General features: G+C 31.6%; 1 protein-coding gene across 1 annotated transcript in view; it reads left to right on the top strand.

Annotated features, from left to right (window-relative positions):
- The window catches only part of LRP1B (LDL receptor related protein 1B), a 2,056,943-nt gene that overhangs the window by 1,653,951 nt on the left and 381,807 nt on the right, over positions 1-21,185 (top strand). Inside the window, exons 48-54 of the mRNA XM_051990638.1 lie at positions 4,400-4,513; positions 4,772-4,921; positions 9,221-9,343; positions 12,287-12,406; positions 15,404-15,532; positions 17,651-17,773; positions 19,702-19,842. Of these exons, the coding sequence (XP_051846598.1) occupies positions 4,400-4,513; positions 4,772-4,921; positions 9,221-9,343; positions 12,287-12,406; positions 15,404-15,532; positions 17,651-17,773; positions 19,702-19,842 (900 nt within the window). The remainder of the gene's footprint in view (positions 1-4,399; positions 4,514-4,771; positions 4,922-9,220; positions 9,344-12,286; positions 12,407-15,403; positions 15,533-17,650; positions 17,774-19,701; positions 19,843-21,185) is intronic.

Below are 21,185 nucleotides of genomic sequence, written 5' to 3'. Positions count from 1 at the left end.
AGTTTCTCATTTATAAAAGGATGAATTTAGGCTCTTCTTTTCTTGCTTTTTAAATATATAATGTACCCATATGGGCCTCAGGTATTTTTTAAACTAGTCAAGGCAGCCATGTCCTTTTATCAGCTACTAATGTAACAACATTGATATCCTTAGTTTTAGGTCCCTGGTTTCATGTACTTTAGGAATGTCTCTATTTTATGTTCCATGTGCTTGATACTATGTAAACATACTATGAAGATAAGACTGATAATATGATATAGAGCTATTTAAGGCATAGCTAATACATATCTAAATGCTAGTATTATTAATAATAGGCTTACTTTGTAGTGAAATGAAAAAGATCTCAAGGAAACAGTATAGTTTAGGTAACTCAAAATGCTGAGGATAGCAAAGAGTGAGTAAGTAGCTATGACTCTATGGAGGAAAAAAGGAAACAAAAGAGAAATAAAAACCTGAAAAAAGGGCTGTTATTTTTACTTATTTATTTATTTTGAAATGTGGCTAGAGGAATGAGAAAGTAAGGGGTTGAAAACATTATAAACATTTTAAAAAATAGAATATAGAATATTAAAAATAGATATAAATATGGGAATATAAGAAATAGATATAAATACAGGGAAAACCATTATCCTATCAATAGGAATATAAAACAACTATTAAGCTAATACACAGAGTCCCAAGGGGAAAAAAGTTTAGTCTGAAAAGTGATTTATAAAAAATCCATTACTTTGATTGCAATTATAAACTGCAAAGCCTATTGTATAGCTAGAACATAACAAATACTTATTGATTGGCTGACTATAGTATTGTTTCTAAAAGAATTTAAATAGACAAAAATTGCTTTGATTTTTCTTAATGCCAATAAGCAGAATTTATGAAAATAACAGTAATTCAAAATAAATGATTTTTTTTACCTAGATTCAGTGCACATGTGTAATATTTCTGATACAGTTGTTGCAACATATGTGAATAATAGGAAAGAACAATAAGTAACTTCATAAATTATGTCTTTTTCAGTAATGGTGTATTGTAATAACAGCATGTTTCCTTATAATACGTTAATATTAGTAGCAATGTAATCATCTGGTTGCTGAAGTGATGTTCTGTGTCTTGAATGAAGGTGTCAGCAAAGGGTAATGGTAACTAGGCATAGGCCCGTGTTATATATAATTAAAATATTCTTGTAGGAATTAAAACAAATTTATATTCATTCCTGGGAACAAATGGCTTTAATCAAGCTTTGAAAATCTCACTCAAAATCAACAAATATTTAGTTTTTGCCAATATAAGTGGGATCACTATGATTTCTTTTGTTGTTGTTTTAATGTTCAGCCACACTTAGTTCATTTCTCCTATTTGTTTCCAGAAGAATTAAAACAGTATACCTTCCCAATATAAATCTGAGTAGGCCACAAAGCATAGACTCAGTGGTGTTACTATGAAACAATATGGGGCAAAAATACGAGAAAATAGGGAGAATAGTCTTTGGAATCTAGCCCTTCTCTAACCCTATTCCTCGATCATATCTCTGAAATGGTGCGTGTAACTTGCCCCCCCCCCCCACACATATACACACATACACATTAACACACATGGACTTTTAGATACAGTGATGGACAGGACTTTATAGAATTTTTAGCATTTTACCTGTCATTTTATTAGTTTGTGAAGGAGCTCTATATATCAACGATGAGTTTCTCCTTCTTTGTGACTTTGTACACAATAAATCTATAAGCATTAAGTCCAATTAGAATTTGGAAGGATTTTGTGGGAATTTGTGTAATGGGCTGAGGCTTAAGTTGATGCACTGAGGTCCCAAGCACATGAGGCTAAATAGTAATTGGACCATACTCTATTAATATATATGCATGGAGAAAGAATGGCCCCGCCTACTCTTTGTGCAAGTCCTGATGTGTTGTATAGGAAATGACATTTTTGGTGGGTGGAGGCAGGAGAGAGGGAAGGGAAGCAGAAGGAGAGACTGCTGGTTGGCATCTTGACACAGCGGCTCGCATTGCCATTGCGATGGCCCTTCATCTCCAATCTTCCTCTGCTAGCTGGCTTCCTGTTGCAGCTTCCCATATTGCTATCGCAATCTTTCTTGCCTATATTGCTATCAAAATCCTTTTTCACCTCTTCACGTCAATAAAGATTGAAGATTTTTCTCTTAACCTGAATTCCTGACTATGGCTGATTTTAAATATGCAGTCATCACAAATTTGCTTAATTGAAGTAATTTCTTTATTCATAAGATCAAGTGATTGTTGATTTTCTGGCTATCATGAATGTCTTTTTTTAATTAGTCCATCATGGCAAAAAGTCATATTTCAGGGTTCAAAGGGAGGTTAGAAAACCTTATTTTCTGTCATTTATCTTTTTAGAGAACATTAATATTATGTTCATCTCCTTGTCTAGAATGTTTTTTATGACTCAAATTTTTAAGTATTGGTAGTCATACTATCTTGGGGACATCCAAAGAGTTCCCTAGAGGTTTTGTCATACTTTATTTCTCTATTATTTATGTGGGTACACAGGTAACTAAAAAATAAAAAGGCCACACATTAGTCCTGATCCTCTTGTTGAGAAGAATATAAAATGTTCCTCCCAAAAGATTCTTTTTTTTTTCTTTTTTTGACATATAGTAGATTTAAATGGTTTTTAAGATAGCTATAATTTTGAATATAAAGTAAGGGAATCATAGAAATTCAAAGTTAAAAGGGCCCAGTGAGACTGGGTTAATATACTTAAATTCTGTCAGACTCATTCTTCTCCACTAAAACCTCTAATAGTGTCTTGTAGTTGGAAGAGTTCTCATTCTCAATCCTGGCACTTTGTTTTGGAATCCCAAATTAGAACTATGAAGGTGTTTTCCCATGGAAATATCATTATATATATGATGGTTAGTTAATTAATGCTATTCACATTATATTTCAAGTACATTAGGGGTTAAATAGGCTCTTCTGAGTTGATTTGGGACTTGGGAACTTAACTTAATGTTGCTTCTATGGGAAAATGTATTTTCAAACAACTAACTTATTAATGAGCTTTTGGAGCACAGCCTATTCATAAATTGGGCACTGCTTGCAAATAACACATTTCAAAGAAATATAAATGATTATTTGGTTATTATTATCTATAGTTTAGATTTAACATCTGCTATTCTCTTCCTAAAGGGAAAAAAAAAAAACTATTTGAGCATTAATTCTCTTAAAATCAATAAAGAATATAGATAGAAGATTAATGTTAAAGATGAGAGTGGTTACATTTTATCTTGCTTTTTCAAAAATAACAATAGTCTTCAGACACATACTTCTTTTTCTCCTTTCCAAACAATGCATTTATCTTTATTGGCAATGACAATTGTTTTTTATATTAAAATGATATTTTTAATAAGGTAAAAGTAAGATAATTATAATTGCAAATTGCATATAAAACATTTATTTTAATCATCCTTTAAACACAAATAAAGATGCATTTTGAAAGTATAATAAAAGCAATGTATTATAAAGTACAAGCAAATGGCATACACACTCTTGAGTAAAATTTGCATATTTAAGATAACATTTTAAAGCATTTGCAACTGATACAGCTTCTACTGGTGCAGCTTCTATTTATAATTAAACTCTTTAAAATATCAACATTAGTACAAGCATTATTATTGAAAAAGCCCTTCACCTTGCACATTAACTCACAATCAACATGTGAAAATTTGAATTTGGAACAAATCTCACTGAGGTTAATTTAACTTATGTAGCACTCCATGCACCTGTTCACAACATATTGCTAGAAACAATTATGCAGTAATAGATGTGTAAGCAATCCACACAGGAATATTTGGTTAAGAACTACCTCTATATTTTGTACCACTGTGAATAGCATCATAACACAGACAACCTGGCTTTCCTCTCAGTTTAGCAAGGATGTGGGCCAGCATAAATGTTCACCAGTAAAGCCAGGACATACCAGATATAGATATTTTGGTGCTTTGCTTGGTCACGTGGCCTATACCAAGCTCAAAAGAAGGAGGGAACATGGCATCGAGTGTTCAGAGGGTACTTCGTAGCTCACTCTCAATGGTACCATTTTTAAAGAGGTATTGAAAAGCTTCTCTTTTAATACCTAGGCTGGGGATGCCAAGAAAGCTCAGCCATTTGTTTTATGACCAGTGGGAAAACTAGTATGTTCCAGAGTCCTGCATAACTTTTCTCAGTAGTTGTAGGTTGAATTCAATTGAATAGTTAGGGAGAGCAGAGAGAAAAGTATCAAAATAAAGTTAGGTGGGATGTATACATTTGATAACTTCAATCAAATTAATGTTTCATCAAGATTATTTTTTATAAATAATGCCAATATTTCTTTTAATCTTCTGTGTACATGTAGATATATTTTTTCTTTCTAGTTTCAACCTGTGCTGCTATTGAGTTTCGCTGTGCAGATGGGACTTGCATCCCAAAATCAGCACGATGCAACCAGAACACAGATTGTGCAGATGCTTCAGACGAGAAGAACTGCAGTAAGACATGGAGATTCCTTATATTTTCTTTTCATGCTCGAGTATCCTTAGCATTGTCCTGAACCTTGTCCAAATTCGTACTGAAATCCCATGCAGAACTAATATGTAATTAACCCCTGTGGTGCAGGATAATTGCATATTTACTTCTGTAAGTGAAGTTACCTATTCTTTAACCTTGTGTCGGTGGCCTCAACAGAAGGCTCCTAATCTCTGAAAATGGGATGTTTTACTTTTTTTTTTCCTTTGACTTGCTTCTAGGTAACACAGACTGCACACATTTCTATAAATTAGGAGTAAAAACCACAGGATTCATCCAGTGTAATTCCACTTCACTGTGCATACTGCCGGCATGGATATGTGATGGCTCTAATGACTGTGGAGACTACTCAGATGAATTAAAGTGCCCAGGTAATTGTGAAAAGGAAAACAACCTGCACTTGGAAGATTGAGAGAGCAGCTGTGCAAAAGCCATTCATTCGTTTTAAGTCTTTGTACTCAAAGTTGAAATGCAAATTAAGAAGTAATGAAAAGTAGCCATCTCATTTTACTTTTGCCATGCTGTCTTATTTAGTGGCTTATGTAAGTGATTAGTGATGAAAATTCACATTATTCTCAGGAAGATTGCCCTACTTTAAAAGATCATTTGCCTTTAATGTTTTAAGTTCATCATTAGTTTTGTAAAATTGGCACTTGAAACATGAAAATTTGACTCTTGGGTAAGAACTTCCTATTACCCACTTCCATTATAGGAATTTTAGGTTTGTTCATAAGTTTGTTTGACTTATCTTAGTTGATATGTTCCCACTCAGAAAACCTAGCAAAAATCTATTCTTAGTACTACATTATGAAATAGCACCGATTCTAACGTAGCAAACATACAGCTATAATACCATTCAAGTTTTACTTGAATTTGCATTTCCAATTTATAGGGTTTTTTTTTTTTTTTTTGAGATGACTAGGGATAAATCATCAGGAGATTTAATAATTGTGCTTTTAAGTTCTTGAAAAACTGGGCACAGAACAAAGACTTCTTCATGGCATAGTTTAGTACTGTTGTCCAAAAGAAACAATAGTATCAATAATAATTAAAATTCTTTAAAATCCTTTCAGATTTATAAAGTTTTAAGATATTAGAACACATTGTTTTGAGTCATTTTTGCCAATTATTTGTTGCAAAAAATAATTCAGTCTTTCTTCCCTAAGTTTTTCCTTGTGGAGGAAATGTTTTAAGATTATTATATTAGAAGTGAGTAGTAAGAAGCACCTGCATGGTAAATATAAATGGAAATGCATGCAAGGATAATGAGAAGGTGGAATGGACCAAAGGATTAGGTAAATAATAGGGTATAAGAAATGAAGGAGATGGAAGAATTAAAGAGAGCTAAAGTTTTAAATATAGGTGATACAGTGCTTTTGAATGTACTCTTAAGTGTACCCTCAATAGGGCATGGTGAATTACAATAGTAATAACAGTAGTGATTAATAAAACACACAACACTTTAAAGTTTGTACAACACTTTACATACATTAACTCATTAACCCCACGAAGTGGTTACTATTGGTATAATCCATTTTACAGATCAGAAAACTAAGACTTATTTTAAGTGATTTGGCCAATCACACAGGTAGTAACTATCAGAGGTAAAACTCATAAAACTCATATATTGGTCTTTTTACTTTCAAGTCTAGCAGGATTATGGAATGAAACCTTAATAAATCAAAAATCATGTATAAACATATACCAAAGAAGCCTTAGCTATTATCCAGAAATCTTAAGATTTTATTTATAGGGACTCTCTTTGTGGTGGCAAAGTACTGGAAATTGTGAGGATGCCTGTCAACTGGAGAATGACTTTAAAAGTTTTGGAATATGATTATGATGGTAGGTTACCATGCTACAAGAAATGATGAAGAATAGTAACGAAGAACAAAATGAACAAACTAAGAAAGTTTTATATGGTAAAAGCAAATTGTTTTAAGAACAATTTTAAATAACTAAGTCAATCTGTCTATTATAATATCCAAATTAATTACAATGGACATGTGAAGGCACTATCTGTATCCAGAGAAAAAACTGATAAATAGAAAAATATTTACAATGTTTTTGACATATATAATTTATTTATGCCTAATAGTAGCCATTTTGGAATGGGGGTTGAAGGGGAAAAAAGACGAAAAAAAAAACATGATAATTTTATTACACACATATATATATAAAGTAATACAAAGTAGTATATAATAGATTTGCAATTTCACATATAATAATCTTTTTTTTCTATTCTACTTTGTTATGGAAATTTTTGTTTTATTTCTTTAGTTCAGAATAATATTTTTCAGTATTCAGTAGCATAACAGTGAATATTTCTGTTACAGAAAAGGAAATTAAGATTGAGTGTGAAGAAGATAATTATAACTTCCAATTAGATCATTGGAAAACTTTTGCAAAGCAATTAATCCACCAGCATTTGTGAAGTACATGTGATGTGCCAGGCACTGGCTTTCATTAGAATAGTGGACATAAAAATCAAATTGAAAAGGATTAAGTTAAAGAGTAGAAAAAGAATGGGTGAATAAAAAAATGGAGCCATCTAGTGCATACTACTATTTCAAACTATTTGGCCATGAAAGGGAATATGATGGGATATTAGCCAAATAAGGATAGAGGAATAAAGACAAATAGAGAGGAAAGAGATAAAATGATACAGAAATAATTGAGCAGTGGAATAGGACAGATCTATAACTTAGCAGTTTTATCAGATGATTTTAGTGAGGCAGGAAATTTTCATCATTTTTTAAATTGTTGTCGCTTATTTCTATTTGGTAAGCAATTGGGGTTAAGTGACTTGCCCAAGGTCACATAGCTAGTAAGTGTTAAATATATGCGTCAAATTTGAACTCAGGTCCTCCTGACTCTAAGGCTGATGCTTTATCCACTGTGTCATTTAGCTACTCCCAATTTAATCAATTATAAGCAAGAAGTATGTAAATGTGATTGGAGATTTGTGAGAGGAAGAGATTTGAAATAGTTGCAGTCAAGTACATTTAAGTAATGCAATGGATAGAGCACTGATCCTGGAGTAAGGAGGACCTGAATTCAAATTTGATCTTAGACACTTACTAGCTGTGTGACCTTAGGCAAGTCACTTAATCCTGTTTTCCAAAAAGAAAGAAATTGTTACTTTGAAAGTGAGAGAGGGAAGCAGGAAGGAAAAAAATGTCCGAATGATTCCCACTCAAGAAGGATCTGAAGCCTTCTTTTGATGAATTAAAGGCCAAGCTCAGTTGCCAATAATGAAAAATTATGAACTGAATGGTCAGAATCAAGAAACAGAGACCAAGTAGGAGAGTATATCAGAACCAGGCTGATGGACAGATCTGCAGCTCTATTGGAAGGGTCTGGTGAAAAGAAAACTAAGAGGATTTGGATTTTTTTTTTAATTCTTATGTATTTTTCTAATTTTAAATTTAAATAAAAAATGAGAAGGGGAGAAACATTGTCATGTATACAGCAGACCATAAAAGATGATTCAATATAGAAAAATTAATTTACATTTCAAGGAAACCTATAAAATAAATACTGCACATTATTTTCAAACTTGCCCAGCTTTTATTTCCTCTCTGTAGGTTTGCTTTTGTTCTCTTCTGTGCCCTTTTTGTTTTATTTTTCCCTCCCTTCCTCCACTACCCTAAAGAAGGTTACAATTAGGCTTGGCTACATATACATATGGAGTTTGAATTTCTAATATAATTCCTAGCATTTGGAAAGGATTCCAGAATATATTCCAGTTTAAGATGCTCAACATCTCATCTGCACACAACCAAGAGTTTTAAAGGAAATGGCTATACTGCATTTGTGTTTGTGTGTGTATGTGTGTGTGTGTGTGTGTGTGTGTATTTCAGTCTTCTTTATAATCAGAATTATATTAGCACAAGCATATTGATTTAAAGTTATAATATTCTGTCTATAACATATCCTCAAAAGAACCAGCAAAAGGTTTTAAAGTGTGTATGGTAAGATAAACAGAGGGGAGACTGTTTTTTTTTTTTAACTTAGTATTTAAAGTCTCTGCCATAACTTTTGCCATAACTGAAATTTTAATTCCTTTTAAACAATTAAAAGTGGAAAATTCCATTTTGTTAAAATAGGGGAAAGAAAAAAAATTTTCCCTCTATATACTCCATTACTGGCTGGGAAAATGTCAGCCAACTGACAACTTGCCAATCAGTGCTAGAAGCAATGCTATGTCTGTGTCAAATTGGATTTGGGGCCATGAGTGATAGGTGAAAGGAAAAAAAATCAATTCTACACAAACTAGGTTGATGAATTAAAAAATAGCATTTCTGTATAATACTTAAGCTTAAATACTTCTACAATATTCTAAAAATTCAGGCTGTCAGCATAATAAACAATTTTAGTAGTAGAAAGTTTCACTCTCAAGCCATTCATTGACTCTTAAAAACATTTCTTTTTCTTGCCATGTAAAAGGGCATAAAAGAAGTCAACTCTTTCAATCTATTACCCTAGGTAGAGACAATTTGATTTTCTTTTGCTTCACTTATTTCTGATTACTCTAACACAGCCTTCCTATTCCCTATACCCAAACCTTAAGTAAAAGTAAAGAAGTAAATTTTATTTATTCTCTGACACTGAGAAAAAGTTGATTTTAAGTGATTTAATTTGCTATTGCATTCTGTATTTTATCACAGTTCAAAGCAAACCCAAATGTGAAGAGAACTATTTTGGTTGTCCTAGTGGAAGATGTATTTTGAATACCTGGATATGTGATGGACAAAAAGACTGTGAAGATGGAGTTGATGAATTCCACTGTGGTGAGCACTTTTTCTCCATTAAGTCACAATTTATTTTTTATCAAGTTTGTTGTTATTGTCATTCAATAAGTGATTATATGTAGAAAAAATAGTCATAAAATGTTTTTGTTCAGATTAAATAAAAACACAGACTTGATGAAATCCAGGGAAATAAATGAAGCATTTTCTACTTGCAGGAAAACATGTATTCAATACCTTTGAATTTTTTAACAGAAATATAGTAGGCTGTGGTATAGAAAGTAGAAAATGATTAAAAATGGATTTTTTTTATGAAATGTCAAGCTCGCTTAAAAGTAAATGTCATCATGAAATGTGAAGGTATAATGTTTGATTAAGATGCTATATATCTTTATATTAGAGCCTCATTTCCAACAAGGTTAAGAGAACACTTTAAAAATAGATTATGTGGATTCATAATTCCTGAAAGGGAGCCATTAAATTGTTATATCTTTTTATTTATTTGTGCATCTGTGATTAAGCTTTAGCCTTACTCATTTTCAGCTACATTTTTAGTAATTGTAGGTGTATGTTGAAGACAATCTAGGTTAATGTGTCAGTTCTTCACAAGGGTTTAATGGTTCATTATTTTATTTATCAAGATCAATGTTTCAGTACTTGAAGGATTGGTAATTTTGTTGGTGTGAGTACTCGTGCCACTAGTGCAGATCACAAGAGTGCTATACTTAGTAAATGTTTTTAAGAGTATTTATGACTTAAGAATTTAATATTTTATGCCCATTTTAGTGGGCATTTTAGTCCCTCTAGTTTTAGCTAAGGCTCTTTCTAAGGTTTCAGTTCTCTTTGACTCATTGGGACTCCATTTGCGATTTTATTGGCAAAGACACTGGAGTGATTTGTCATTTTCTTCTTCAATTATTAGATACACATTAAAATATTTTTCTTGTTAAGTAGGACCTTGCAGAATTTTTGCTTTTCCAAACTAAGATCATGTTCCTTAGTATTAACTCCCATTGTAAGAGATGGAATTATTGAAACTTCAAAAATGCACAATTCTGATGAGTTTACTCTTGGGTTTTATGTTGAAAGTTAGAATGGTAGGTCATTAAAAGAGAAAAGGAATCAAGTAGAGGACAATGAAACAAACTGGTTCTTGAAAGGGAAATAAATAAGCTTGATTTAAAAAGAAAAGAAAATAGGTAGTATAAGTTTATGCTATTAAAATTAAGAAAATTAACAAAAATAGGAAGACTGGGAGGATTTGGAAAGTCCTTTCTTCTGAGTCAGGAAGGAGAGCAAAAAAAAAAGGAAAAAGAAAATAACAGTAAAAAATAAACTCAAGGAATTTGGGATGAACAAGCTGAGGAAGTAGATGAAAGGAAATGACAAGAGAGTTGAAATGAAGAACCACTAAGAAAGGACCATTAACATTTTATTGCGATAGAAGAATAGCACTGCTAGTAGTGGAAGGCAGAATATATGCGGTTGTTTAGCTTATCTGAATGATGTCAGAGAAAAACAGGAAAAATGCATTATGTGTACTTACTGTCACTGTATTTTTAAAAATAGTTAACTATAGATCTGAAACAATGAGCATACTATCTGAGATCTTAAAGGAAAAGCTGAGAAACTTCTTCAAATATATTGATACAATTAAATTAATGAAGAAAGGAAAAGGACATTATTTTAAGCACTATGAGCTAGATCATGTGCTAAACAGTCCGTAAATATTATCTCATTTCATCCTCATAACAACTCTGTACTATAATACAATCCCCACTTTTCAATTGAAGAACTGCAGCACACAGAAGTTATCACACAGGTAACAAGTATTTGATTCAAGATTTAACCTCAGGTCTTTCTAACTCTTAAGTTTAAGACTATACATTGCATCACCTAGAAGGCCCCTACAAAATAAAATAATAGAAGACTGTACTACTAGCTAAATAAATACAAGAGATATATAAAATTATACATTGATCTTTGAGAATGGAAGAAATAATTGAAACTATTTTCATATTATTATTTGGGAAAATTTTTCCATATAAAAATATATAACTGAATAAGATTTAGTTCTTTCAGTAAGATTGCTTCCTAATAAAATTTCATTTCATAAATTTATTCTCCTGCTTTAACTCCTGTTTTGTACGTGCTTGTTTGATGATAATCCTCAACCCCTATTCCCCCCCCCATCAATGGACATCATTTGTCTTTTCACTTCATTTTATCTTGTTATTTTCAGACTTTTACTTAAAAATCAACTTTGTTCTTCCTCCAGTTATAGTACTCAAGGGATTAATATGAGATGTGTTCTTTCTATCTTACTATCTTTGACCTACTATCACTGTTATTTAAAATGTTTTTTATTTTAGTTTTATCTAGTTTTTAAATTCATTTTATGATTATATACATTAAAATAAGTTATTTTTAAATGAAAACATTTTATATTGAAAATTATAAGATATAATTTATTAATAGATCTATAATGACAATATTAATTTTATATGTATGATTATTACCAGTAACTTTTTAAGTTTTATACAGGCTGTTGATATTACTAACATTTAACACATCTTAGAATAGAAATCATCATTTTTGATGATAATTTAATGAGAAGAAAATAAGAAGGAAGATGTTAAAAAAAACTAGGAACAAATATGATTAGGGACATTTCAGCATCTGTTCTATTAACTCCTTATTATTTGGTAAAAGAACAAATGACCAATGATATATTTAAAATTAGTATAGTAGTTTTTCTTTTTAACTACTCAAGGTTTTATCCAGTATAAAATGGTTACAAATAAGGAGTGATTATAGGAGGTTTCACATGTATAGAACTCTAATTCAGAAAAAAGAACTTGTAATTTGTAAGTTGTGATTCAGGGGTGGGGAAAGCAAACAAATAAATAAAAAAAGAACACTTGTACTTCACCTGTCCAAAATACTTTTTTAAATGGTTTTCAAAGTATGATTGATGTCTTATAGATTCCTCTTGCTCTTGGAACCAATTTCCTTGCTCTTCACAAAAATGTATCTCTAAACAATGGATTTGTGATGGGGAAGATGACTGTGGAAATGGATTAGATGAAAGTGATTCCATCTGTGGTAAGCTACAATGTCACTATTGTTTAGTTATTTTGAAGAGGACTAATGAAATAAAAACACCTGACATTTAGAAGTGCAGGAAAAAGGACTGAAGATACACATTTCTCTCAAAAAATTATCCTAACTCTGCCAATATTAGCACATTTTTTAATTTTAACTAGCACATTTGCCAAAAAATTAAGTAAAAATTGAAAACTGTAATGGCCCTAACTTATAATGTAGTTCAATTATATGATTTTACAAAACAGTAACTGTGGCCTAATAAGGAAAAATAGGTGATTTTTGCCTAACATCAAAGATATCTTAATCAGCAGATTCAAACCTAGCATTTGTGAGTGTCTTTTTTTTTTACCCCTACCACACAAACCTGAATAATAAATCAACCTATATTCTTTCTTTTAACTTTGCTTATTTCATAAGCACAAATATTTTCTTTAGCTAAACTTATTGCAAGCCCTATACCTCCTTAATATGATGTTATTCGTTCTGACTATCTGACCAGACTATGTCTTTTTTTAACTTCACGTCTTTTTTTTAAACCTGTTTTACCTGTTTATTATGTGTAATTTTTCATTGGTACTATATTCCATTTTGTTTGCATTGTCTATAATTCTTTCTATTGCCTTTTAGATAATTAATGCTTTTAATTTTCTAAAATAGCAGTGTTCTATAATTTACAGTTACATAGAATTCCAGAAGAATACTGTATAAAAGTAAGGTTTTTGCAACAGTGAGCAGTTTGGCATAATTAAAAGCATTTCATTTCTTCAATGTGATCTTTCTCAAAAAAGAATTCCAATTCACTTTGTGTTGAAACTTTATTGTGTGATTACAAGGGAGGGATTTTCATGCTACAGAAATAAAAACAAAATGGCAACTTCCTAGCACAGTGATATAGTACAGTCTCCCAATTAGGTCAAGCCAGGGAATTTCCTAAATTCTAAACTTTCTCTTCAGTAAGAAGCTCTTTCATCTTCTATTTTAGGAAGTACTCTAGAGAAGAATATGATGACAAAGTGCAAATGACACAGTATCTTACTCTTCAGTTTGCAGCTGCCTCTAGGGAAGTCAGGGTGTAGCACTAGTGAACAATATACACTCTGCAGATAATCTTGTTGCCTCTATATGCAGGGGGCAAAAGCAATTGGTGATTGGGTTAGCTTCCATCAGGGATGAACTGGCCTTGAGTTGTTGTACCCCAAGTTCCTCCAATCCCAGAGTTGAATTGAAACTACTTGTCCCAGAACCAGGTCTTATAACCAGATGCTGCGATTGGATGTCATCTAGTACAAATTAACTGAACAGTACCTCAGGCTGGATCACATTCAAGTACCCATGCAGTAATTTCAGTAATATTGAACTACAAATGGGGAAAGGAGAAAGAGAAGGGTTGTTCACATGTAGTCAACTTATTGTAAGAATGATTTTTTTGTGACAACTTTACTCTGTCCATCAGGACTGAGTCACAGTTCCCTTCTCTAAATCTTGCTTTTACAAATTTGGACGTTGTCTGTTAATTGTGCTTTTTACAATGTTGTTTGTCCTTCATTAAGAAGATTTTTTTACATGATTGCAGATTTCACTAAGGAAATATCTAAAAAAATCTGAGTTCATCTATAAATAAGGGTGTTTAGCAAAACTGCCTTAGGAAATGCTTTTTTGTTTGTTTCCTGCATATCTAGGACATCTTCAAAATTACTGAAAAACAACTTTAAAATATGTCTCATTATATCAGACTTTATATAATGTTGTTATTCAGCAGAACATCAAGTAGTTACTTCGCAGTTCTTCCTTTATTTTGTATGATCTTGTTATATACATGAGGAAAATTTTGTCCGAGAAGAACTCTTAAGTCTGCATTTTCTCAAAACAATCAAGTGTTTCCCTAAAATCAATAAACATAGAAGTATGTTATATTCTTTCATCTTTAGATAGGCTGATCCATGAAGATAGGTTCACGTATAGTAAAATGCTTATGGAAACTTTCCTGAAACCTTCTTGTGTTTAGATTCATGTGTGCATTGCCTCCTCTCTTAAAGATATTGTAATGATGAGAAAGTAAAAGTATATAGATGAGTAATATTAATGTGGTGTTGGTAGTTTTTTATTTTTGCCAGGTTGTATGCCTGATAAAAATACTATTTGTGTTCCTCTCCATTATTGGACTTATTTTGAATTATTTTCTTTACAAAATCTTGAAATTTAATCCCAAAGTACCTTTCAAAATGTTCTACTTCAAGCACAACTTCTTTTTGAATGTACATTTTAAGATCTAGCTGAAACAACCATAGTACACTGGATAGAGAGAGGAACTTGAATTAAGACTTTTATCCAAATCCTAGCACTACCATTTACTTGGAATACTTTGGGCAAGCCATTTAACTTTTCTAGGTCTCACTTTTCTCATGTTAAATGATGACAGAGTTCTTTTTGTTTTGTTTTTACCAGCTTTAGAACTAGGATACTATAAGTCCCAACTTTCCTTTAAATGATGTTAACTGTTCTTCACATGGCACTTTGGGTACAGAGGTAGAATTCTACAATTTTATATTTGAATCAACAATTTGGATAAAGTTGTAGATGGCATGGTCATCCCATTTATAGAGGAAACAAAGCTAGAAGCAAATATACTAAGGGGCAAGATCAGAATATAGAAAATTCTCCTCCACCAGCCAAGTGTCCAGGTCAAGTCTAAAAGAATAAAATTGCAAAAGTATGAAGTCTTATATTTGGGTTCCAAAATAAAATCAACTTTCTAAAATACAAATCTATTTTTATACTTTTGAAAAGTACAAAAGCCTATGTGGGTGGGTGTTCCTGTTATATATGTGTATGTATGTGGCCACTAATATGCACAAACATATGATGATAGATAGATAGATAGATAAATAGATAGATAGGCATGTTTCTTGGTTCTCTAGCTTCTTTTTTCTCATAAAAAATACATTTTCAGTTAAATTTCTCAAAACCTACTGATATTTTCATTTTGAATTTCAGGTGCTGTGACTTGTGCAGCTGATATGTTTAGCTGTTTGGGTTCCCATGCTTGTGTGCCTCGTCACTGGCTTTGTGATGGCGAAAGGGATTGTCCAAATGGAAGTGATGAGCTTTCTACAGCTGGCTGTGGTAAGCTCTTAGTTTTTGCTCAATGAAAAAAAATACACAATGTGTGTGTGTTTGTATATATAATATTGGTCTGAAAATTTTCAATTATGAACTTTGGAATTTCTCTTTCTTTATCTTTCAAGAAAATTAAGAATAACATTGGTTTTAGCAATGATTTTATATGTTAGATGTCATTTTTACTTCAATAATCTTACTAATATTGGTATTTCTCCATCATTACACATTTCTAGCTATAGATATATTTCTTCTCCCCAGTGATTTTTACCCATGAATTCCCTAAAAAAACAAATCATTTTATTTAGCTATGCTATCTTTGTGTTTTTTAAACACAAAGAAGAAAAATGTTTATGTTTTCTTTTACTTGTTTTAGATTTTTTGAACTAGGTTAAAGAGGAGATTTTTGGCCTCAATTGCCACCTATCCCTAATCGCTGAATGAGTGTCACCTCAGTCAAACTGAGACCTGTTGAAGACTTTAGTTTAAAGAGGCCAAGGTCTCCCACTGCATCCAGGGTCATCTGCAATCATCCTGATCCATATCTGGTAACTGGACCCAGATGGCTCTGGAGGGGAAAGGGAGGCAGTAGACTTTGCATAGCCTTCCCTCACTTAAATCCAATTCACTTGCATATCATAGTATCACCTCCCTGATGTCATGGCTCTCTTCAAGAATGAAGGACAAACAATAAAACTTTTAGATATTCCGTAATCTGTCCTTATCTTAGATAACTTGTGATCATTGGTAAACATATTTGTAGAGATATTTTAGTTTTTTCCCTAAAATGATATCAGTGATATAGTACAAGGATCATTAAGTCATCATTATTTTTCAGAAAATGTGTGTTCCTTGTGTACATGTGGGCTGTGTGTTTGCATGCATGTATGGAGAGAACAAATTGAGTTACATCTGTGTATACCACTGTAATGGTATTGTTCTAGAATTACTTATTCTCATCTTGAAACCGATTCCTGTGAATCAATACTTATAGGAATTAAACAGTGTATTATATTTCTGGACCTCAGTCACCTTGGAGAGTTTTCAGGGAATTACTTGATGGCTGCAATAATTATAGTGTATAAATGTCGCTTCCTTCCATGATCCTGAAACATATGTTTGTGTGTGTGTTTGTGTGTGTGTGTGTATCTTTGGATTATTGGCTGCAAGGTCATATAAAGAAGGCTTAGCTAAAACAATTGCACAAGGAATATGGTTCCTTAAAAAATTAAAATAATTTAAACCAATTCTCATTCTTATATACTCTTTTTATGAACCCAGAATATTACACTCATTATTTTTCAGAGAAGGAGTGTGCCTTGTACAATATGTGTTTGCATCTGTGCATGTTTGTGTGCATGTGTGTAGAGAAGGAAAGAAGCAAACAACTTGAGATCACATGTATGCATGCTACTGTGATGATACTCTTGTAGGATCACTTGAAACTGATCCATGTGGCTTTAAAGGTTAATGGTACCGTTGAGGGCTGCATATTAACTGATCGTGCGTGTATTCAGGGAGCCAGATGGTGCCCCAAAGATTTCTTTATAGTGAATTGTACACTTTGGGAGGCAAATTAACCATTTTGAGCCACTGGGGTCCCATTTAGTAAACTCTACTGTGATATATTAAATGGCACTCTAGGGGCTTGAAAGAGTTAATGCCAAATAAAGCACTGGTGTCTAACATAAAAAAAGATAGCCGATAAGTTAGAAGTGGAGTGATTAACTTGAATTTCATAAGCCTTCATTAAGTTCAGAGGTTTTAGGCAGAAAAAGAATTAATCTTCATTTTCCTCAGAGGCCCTCATTTGTAATGAGCTTTGCAATTCTATTCATATACTCATCTAGACAAAATTTCATACCTGATATAGAGCTTACATTAATAGTAATCTCCTTTACTCTTGTTGTTTCTCTTCCTTTGCCTCATCCAGGGTTTTAACTTTTTAAAAATATTGTCAATTGAAGCAAATTCTCCCAAATAATTGTCATTTAAAAGATTGCACTTAACATATGTGATTTAGAGAAAGAAGGTTTTTTTTTATGCAGAAGGTAAATAATGATAAATGATAAAAATTATAAAAAGACAAATTTTCTCATTTTGATGTCCTGATGTTTTTTGCAGCTCCCAATAATACTTGTGATGAAAATGCTTTTATGTGCCATAATAAAGTCTGTGTTCCCAAACAATTTGTCTGTGACCATGATGATGACTGTGGAGATGGATCTGATGAGTCACTGGAATGTGGCAAGTATAAATAACTGTAATCCCAACTAGGAAACTCTCCAACCAAGTAAAGGTGGTCTTTTCAAAAATAGAATGGAACTGTATTAAAACAAAACACAACAAAAAAGACTAAGGGTTCAAAGTAGGAAGGAAAGAATATAATTTTATTATAGCAGTATATAGCCACATACTATGATAAAAGCAAATTCTTAGAAGAATTTTCTTTGTTCTTTCTTATGAAAGGCAAATGTTTGATTGATTTTAATCACTAAATTGATGTGTGTTTGTGGGTGTGCCTGTGCACATATATTTATTTGTGTGCTCATGCATGACCATGTTTAAGGGAAAAAGAAGAATCTATTTTGACTCTCCACAAACTGAATGTACTGATGATATCAATCCCATATGCTAAATCTCAATTTTCATTTAGCTTATTTATATGATTTCTACCAAAGTCTAACTCTTATACTTCATAGTGGCATGAAGGTGACCATGAAAATTCTTGAAGGTTGTGAAAGACAAACAAAAACTGTGAAGGAAATACAATCTAAATCCAAGTCAAGAAATTATGCTTAATACTATTTAATACCACTAAGTTCAATAATCAGTTTGAATGTAATACATATATGCCTATTTATATGCACATATGTATACAATACACTATTTATATTTCATGTTTACATATTAAAATACATATTAAATCATTTATATAAGTATAGTATCACAAAATTTTGTCCAAAATTAAATTCATTTTCAAATGTCTTTGTAAAAATATTCAAATTAAAATCTGGTTTCAAATTGATATTAAAGAATAAATTGTCAATTTTATACATAGGAAAAATAGAAAAATGAATATATAATTTAAAATGTGTTGGATATGAGTATGCTGTCATGAGCCAAAGGAATTTCTTCTTCTTATAGAGCTGATGCCATATGGGACTTCTTCCAAAATGAGTAGGATGGCTTAATGCTTAGACCATCTTATGATTCCTTTTTCAATTCCCTTTCCAGAACAGAACTTAGATGAATAATATGAGCTTTATTAAAGCAAGGTTTTCACCTTTATGCAAGAATTCTGGATAGAAAAAGATGAAGCCATAGGAAGATCCCTAAAGAGATATGCCAGCAGACAACAGTCATCTGAAGGATTTCCTAATAAGACTGATACTTATTTCTGCAAAATTAAAAAAAAGATTCATCTTTATCTTCATAATTTTAATCAAAATTAATTTAAGGAATATGTGTCTGTGTATAGATGTGTGTATGTATACATTCTTGCATAAGTACATGAATGAATCCATATTTTAGGTGATTACTTGACTTTTTGATTCTAATAATGTTTTTAAATTGCTTGTGGTTGGTAAACAAAGATTTCAGCCTGGAAACCTGGTTGTGATTTTCTTAATGCTTTTACCATGGAGTAACAATATTACTCCAATTTGAATATTATTTAGAGGTAAAAAAGCTATTATAGCTTGTGAGATTGATCATTTTAACTGCTTATCAGTATGCATTTGCATTTGCAGTGTTTGTAACACACTTATTGTACTATGCCAGAAAAAGATTAATCTTTGAAAACTGTGTAATGCCATCTACATTGAATTTCTCCACACCAATGAAGGGTTGTGTTTATACAGAAAATAGAAAACTAGGTATTATTCAACTGATTGGGCTGCATCACTGACTCCTTATCACCTGTTCAACATATTACAGGAAATCTATTTTTTTTTTTTGTAGGTTTACCAGACAGGTTTTGGCACAGACTCTCACAACCATTTTCCCTGCCTGAAAAATGTAGTATCCCAACCCAGAATGGAAAAGACAATAACTCACATAACACTCACAGTTAATACACACAATTAATTAAGTGTTGACTGTAAAGAATGATTATACTTATAATGAATATATGTTCTGTAGAGCATTAAAAATTGTTATTGCTTTGTCTCTAGGATATCGTCAATGTAGTCCTGAGGAATTCAGTTGTGCTGATGGGCGATGTCTTTCAAATTCTCAGTGGCAGTGTGATGGAGACTTCGATTGTCCTGACCATTCTGATGAAGCACCATTAAATGCAAAGTGCAAAAGTGCAGGTTCAGAATATATTTATAACATATTTTTTTAGTGTTTTCTTTTTTTAATGGGTTTATCATTTATTTATAAAATGTCATTAAAACAAGTTTTAAATTTTCCCTCTCCTGCCTGCCCTTTCCTACAATATATTAAGAAGGTGAAAGATATGATATCAATAATATATGAAGCATTACAAAACATATCTTTGTACTAGCCACAATGGGGAAAAAAGGGGGAAAAATTATGCATCAATCTGCACTTAGATTTGATTGGTTCTCTCACTGAAAGTGGATAGCATTTTTCATCATAAGTCCTTCAAAATATACCACATATGTTTTAGAAAGTTTTGTTTTCATACAATAAACTTGATTTTAATATTTTCATATGTTATAGTTACATGAAATCCCAATCAGGTGCTACTTAGAAAAAAATAATCATGTTTGACTTAGCAAATAGATGAAGAGTTTGGAGAAAATAATCTGCACAAGCTTTATATATATACCCAAATTATTTGTATATTTAATCTCAAAATGGCTTGCCTCTGTGTGTCTCTTTGAAGGTAGTAAACCATAAAAGAAATTATGAGTTACATAGAAGGAAGGAATTCATGACTATTTTTATAGGCAAATTAAAATTAGTTATACCACTATACTATAGAGAATATTATTATTTCTATAGGAATTTGTATATTTATTACAAAAATTCAGCAAGTCTTGATGAAAAACATAATTAAAAATTATTATGGCACATAGATGTGTATCTGTGTAGTTGTATTGTACATATTGCCACTTTTATGAATATATCCTCCAAATTGCTAGCATATTCAGATATTGTGTTTACCATAACATTTGCTAGTTTACATGTAAATATCTTTTCTTTAAATATATATAATATCCCAAGTGTTAGAATCATAAAGTTATGAATTGGTCCTAAACTCAACATATCTGCCTGAGTTATATTTCAAATTGTTATTGGTCAGTGCAAATGTCCTTCCTCCTCCTATTAAAAAATCTCAATGTTATATTTCTAGGTTAAAAAAGAAAATTCAAGACTATCTACCTATTTTAGTTTCATAATTTGTTAGGACATACTGCTTCTCAGAGACCTATGACTTGAGGGATATGTCGGAGTAGTTTCATGTTTTTGAATTCATTCTTTACATTATAGATCAAAGCAACATTTTCCCATTGGTTTTTCTATAGAGATTTATTGAGGTTTCCATTTTCAAGTTAAATCTTATTTAATGTATCAGAAACATTCTAGACTCAAGTATGATTTGCCCTTTGGATTATTATGACCCTTTAAAAATATAACATGTGTTAGAAAATATCACATATTTTTACTATAATTGTGTTAAATAAGT

The sequence above is a fragment of the Antechinus flavipes genome, chromosome 3 (genome assembly GCF_016432865.1).
Source record: "Antechinus flavipes isolate AdamAnt ecotype Samford, QLD, Australia chromosome 3, AdamAnt_v2, whole genome shotgun sequence".
In the NCBI taxonomy this organism is placed as follows: domain Eukaryota; kingdom Metazoa; phylum Chordata; class Mammalia; order Dasyuromorphia; family Dasyuridae; genus Antechinus; species Antechinus flavipes.
This window is presented reverse-complemented; position numbering and strand designations above follow the sequence as displayed.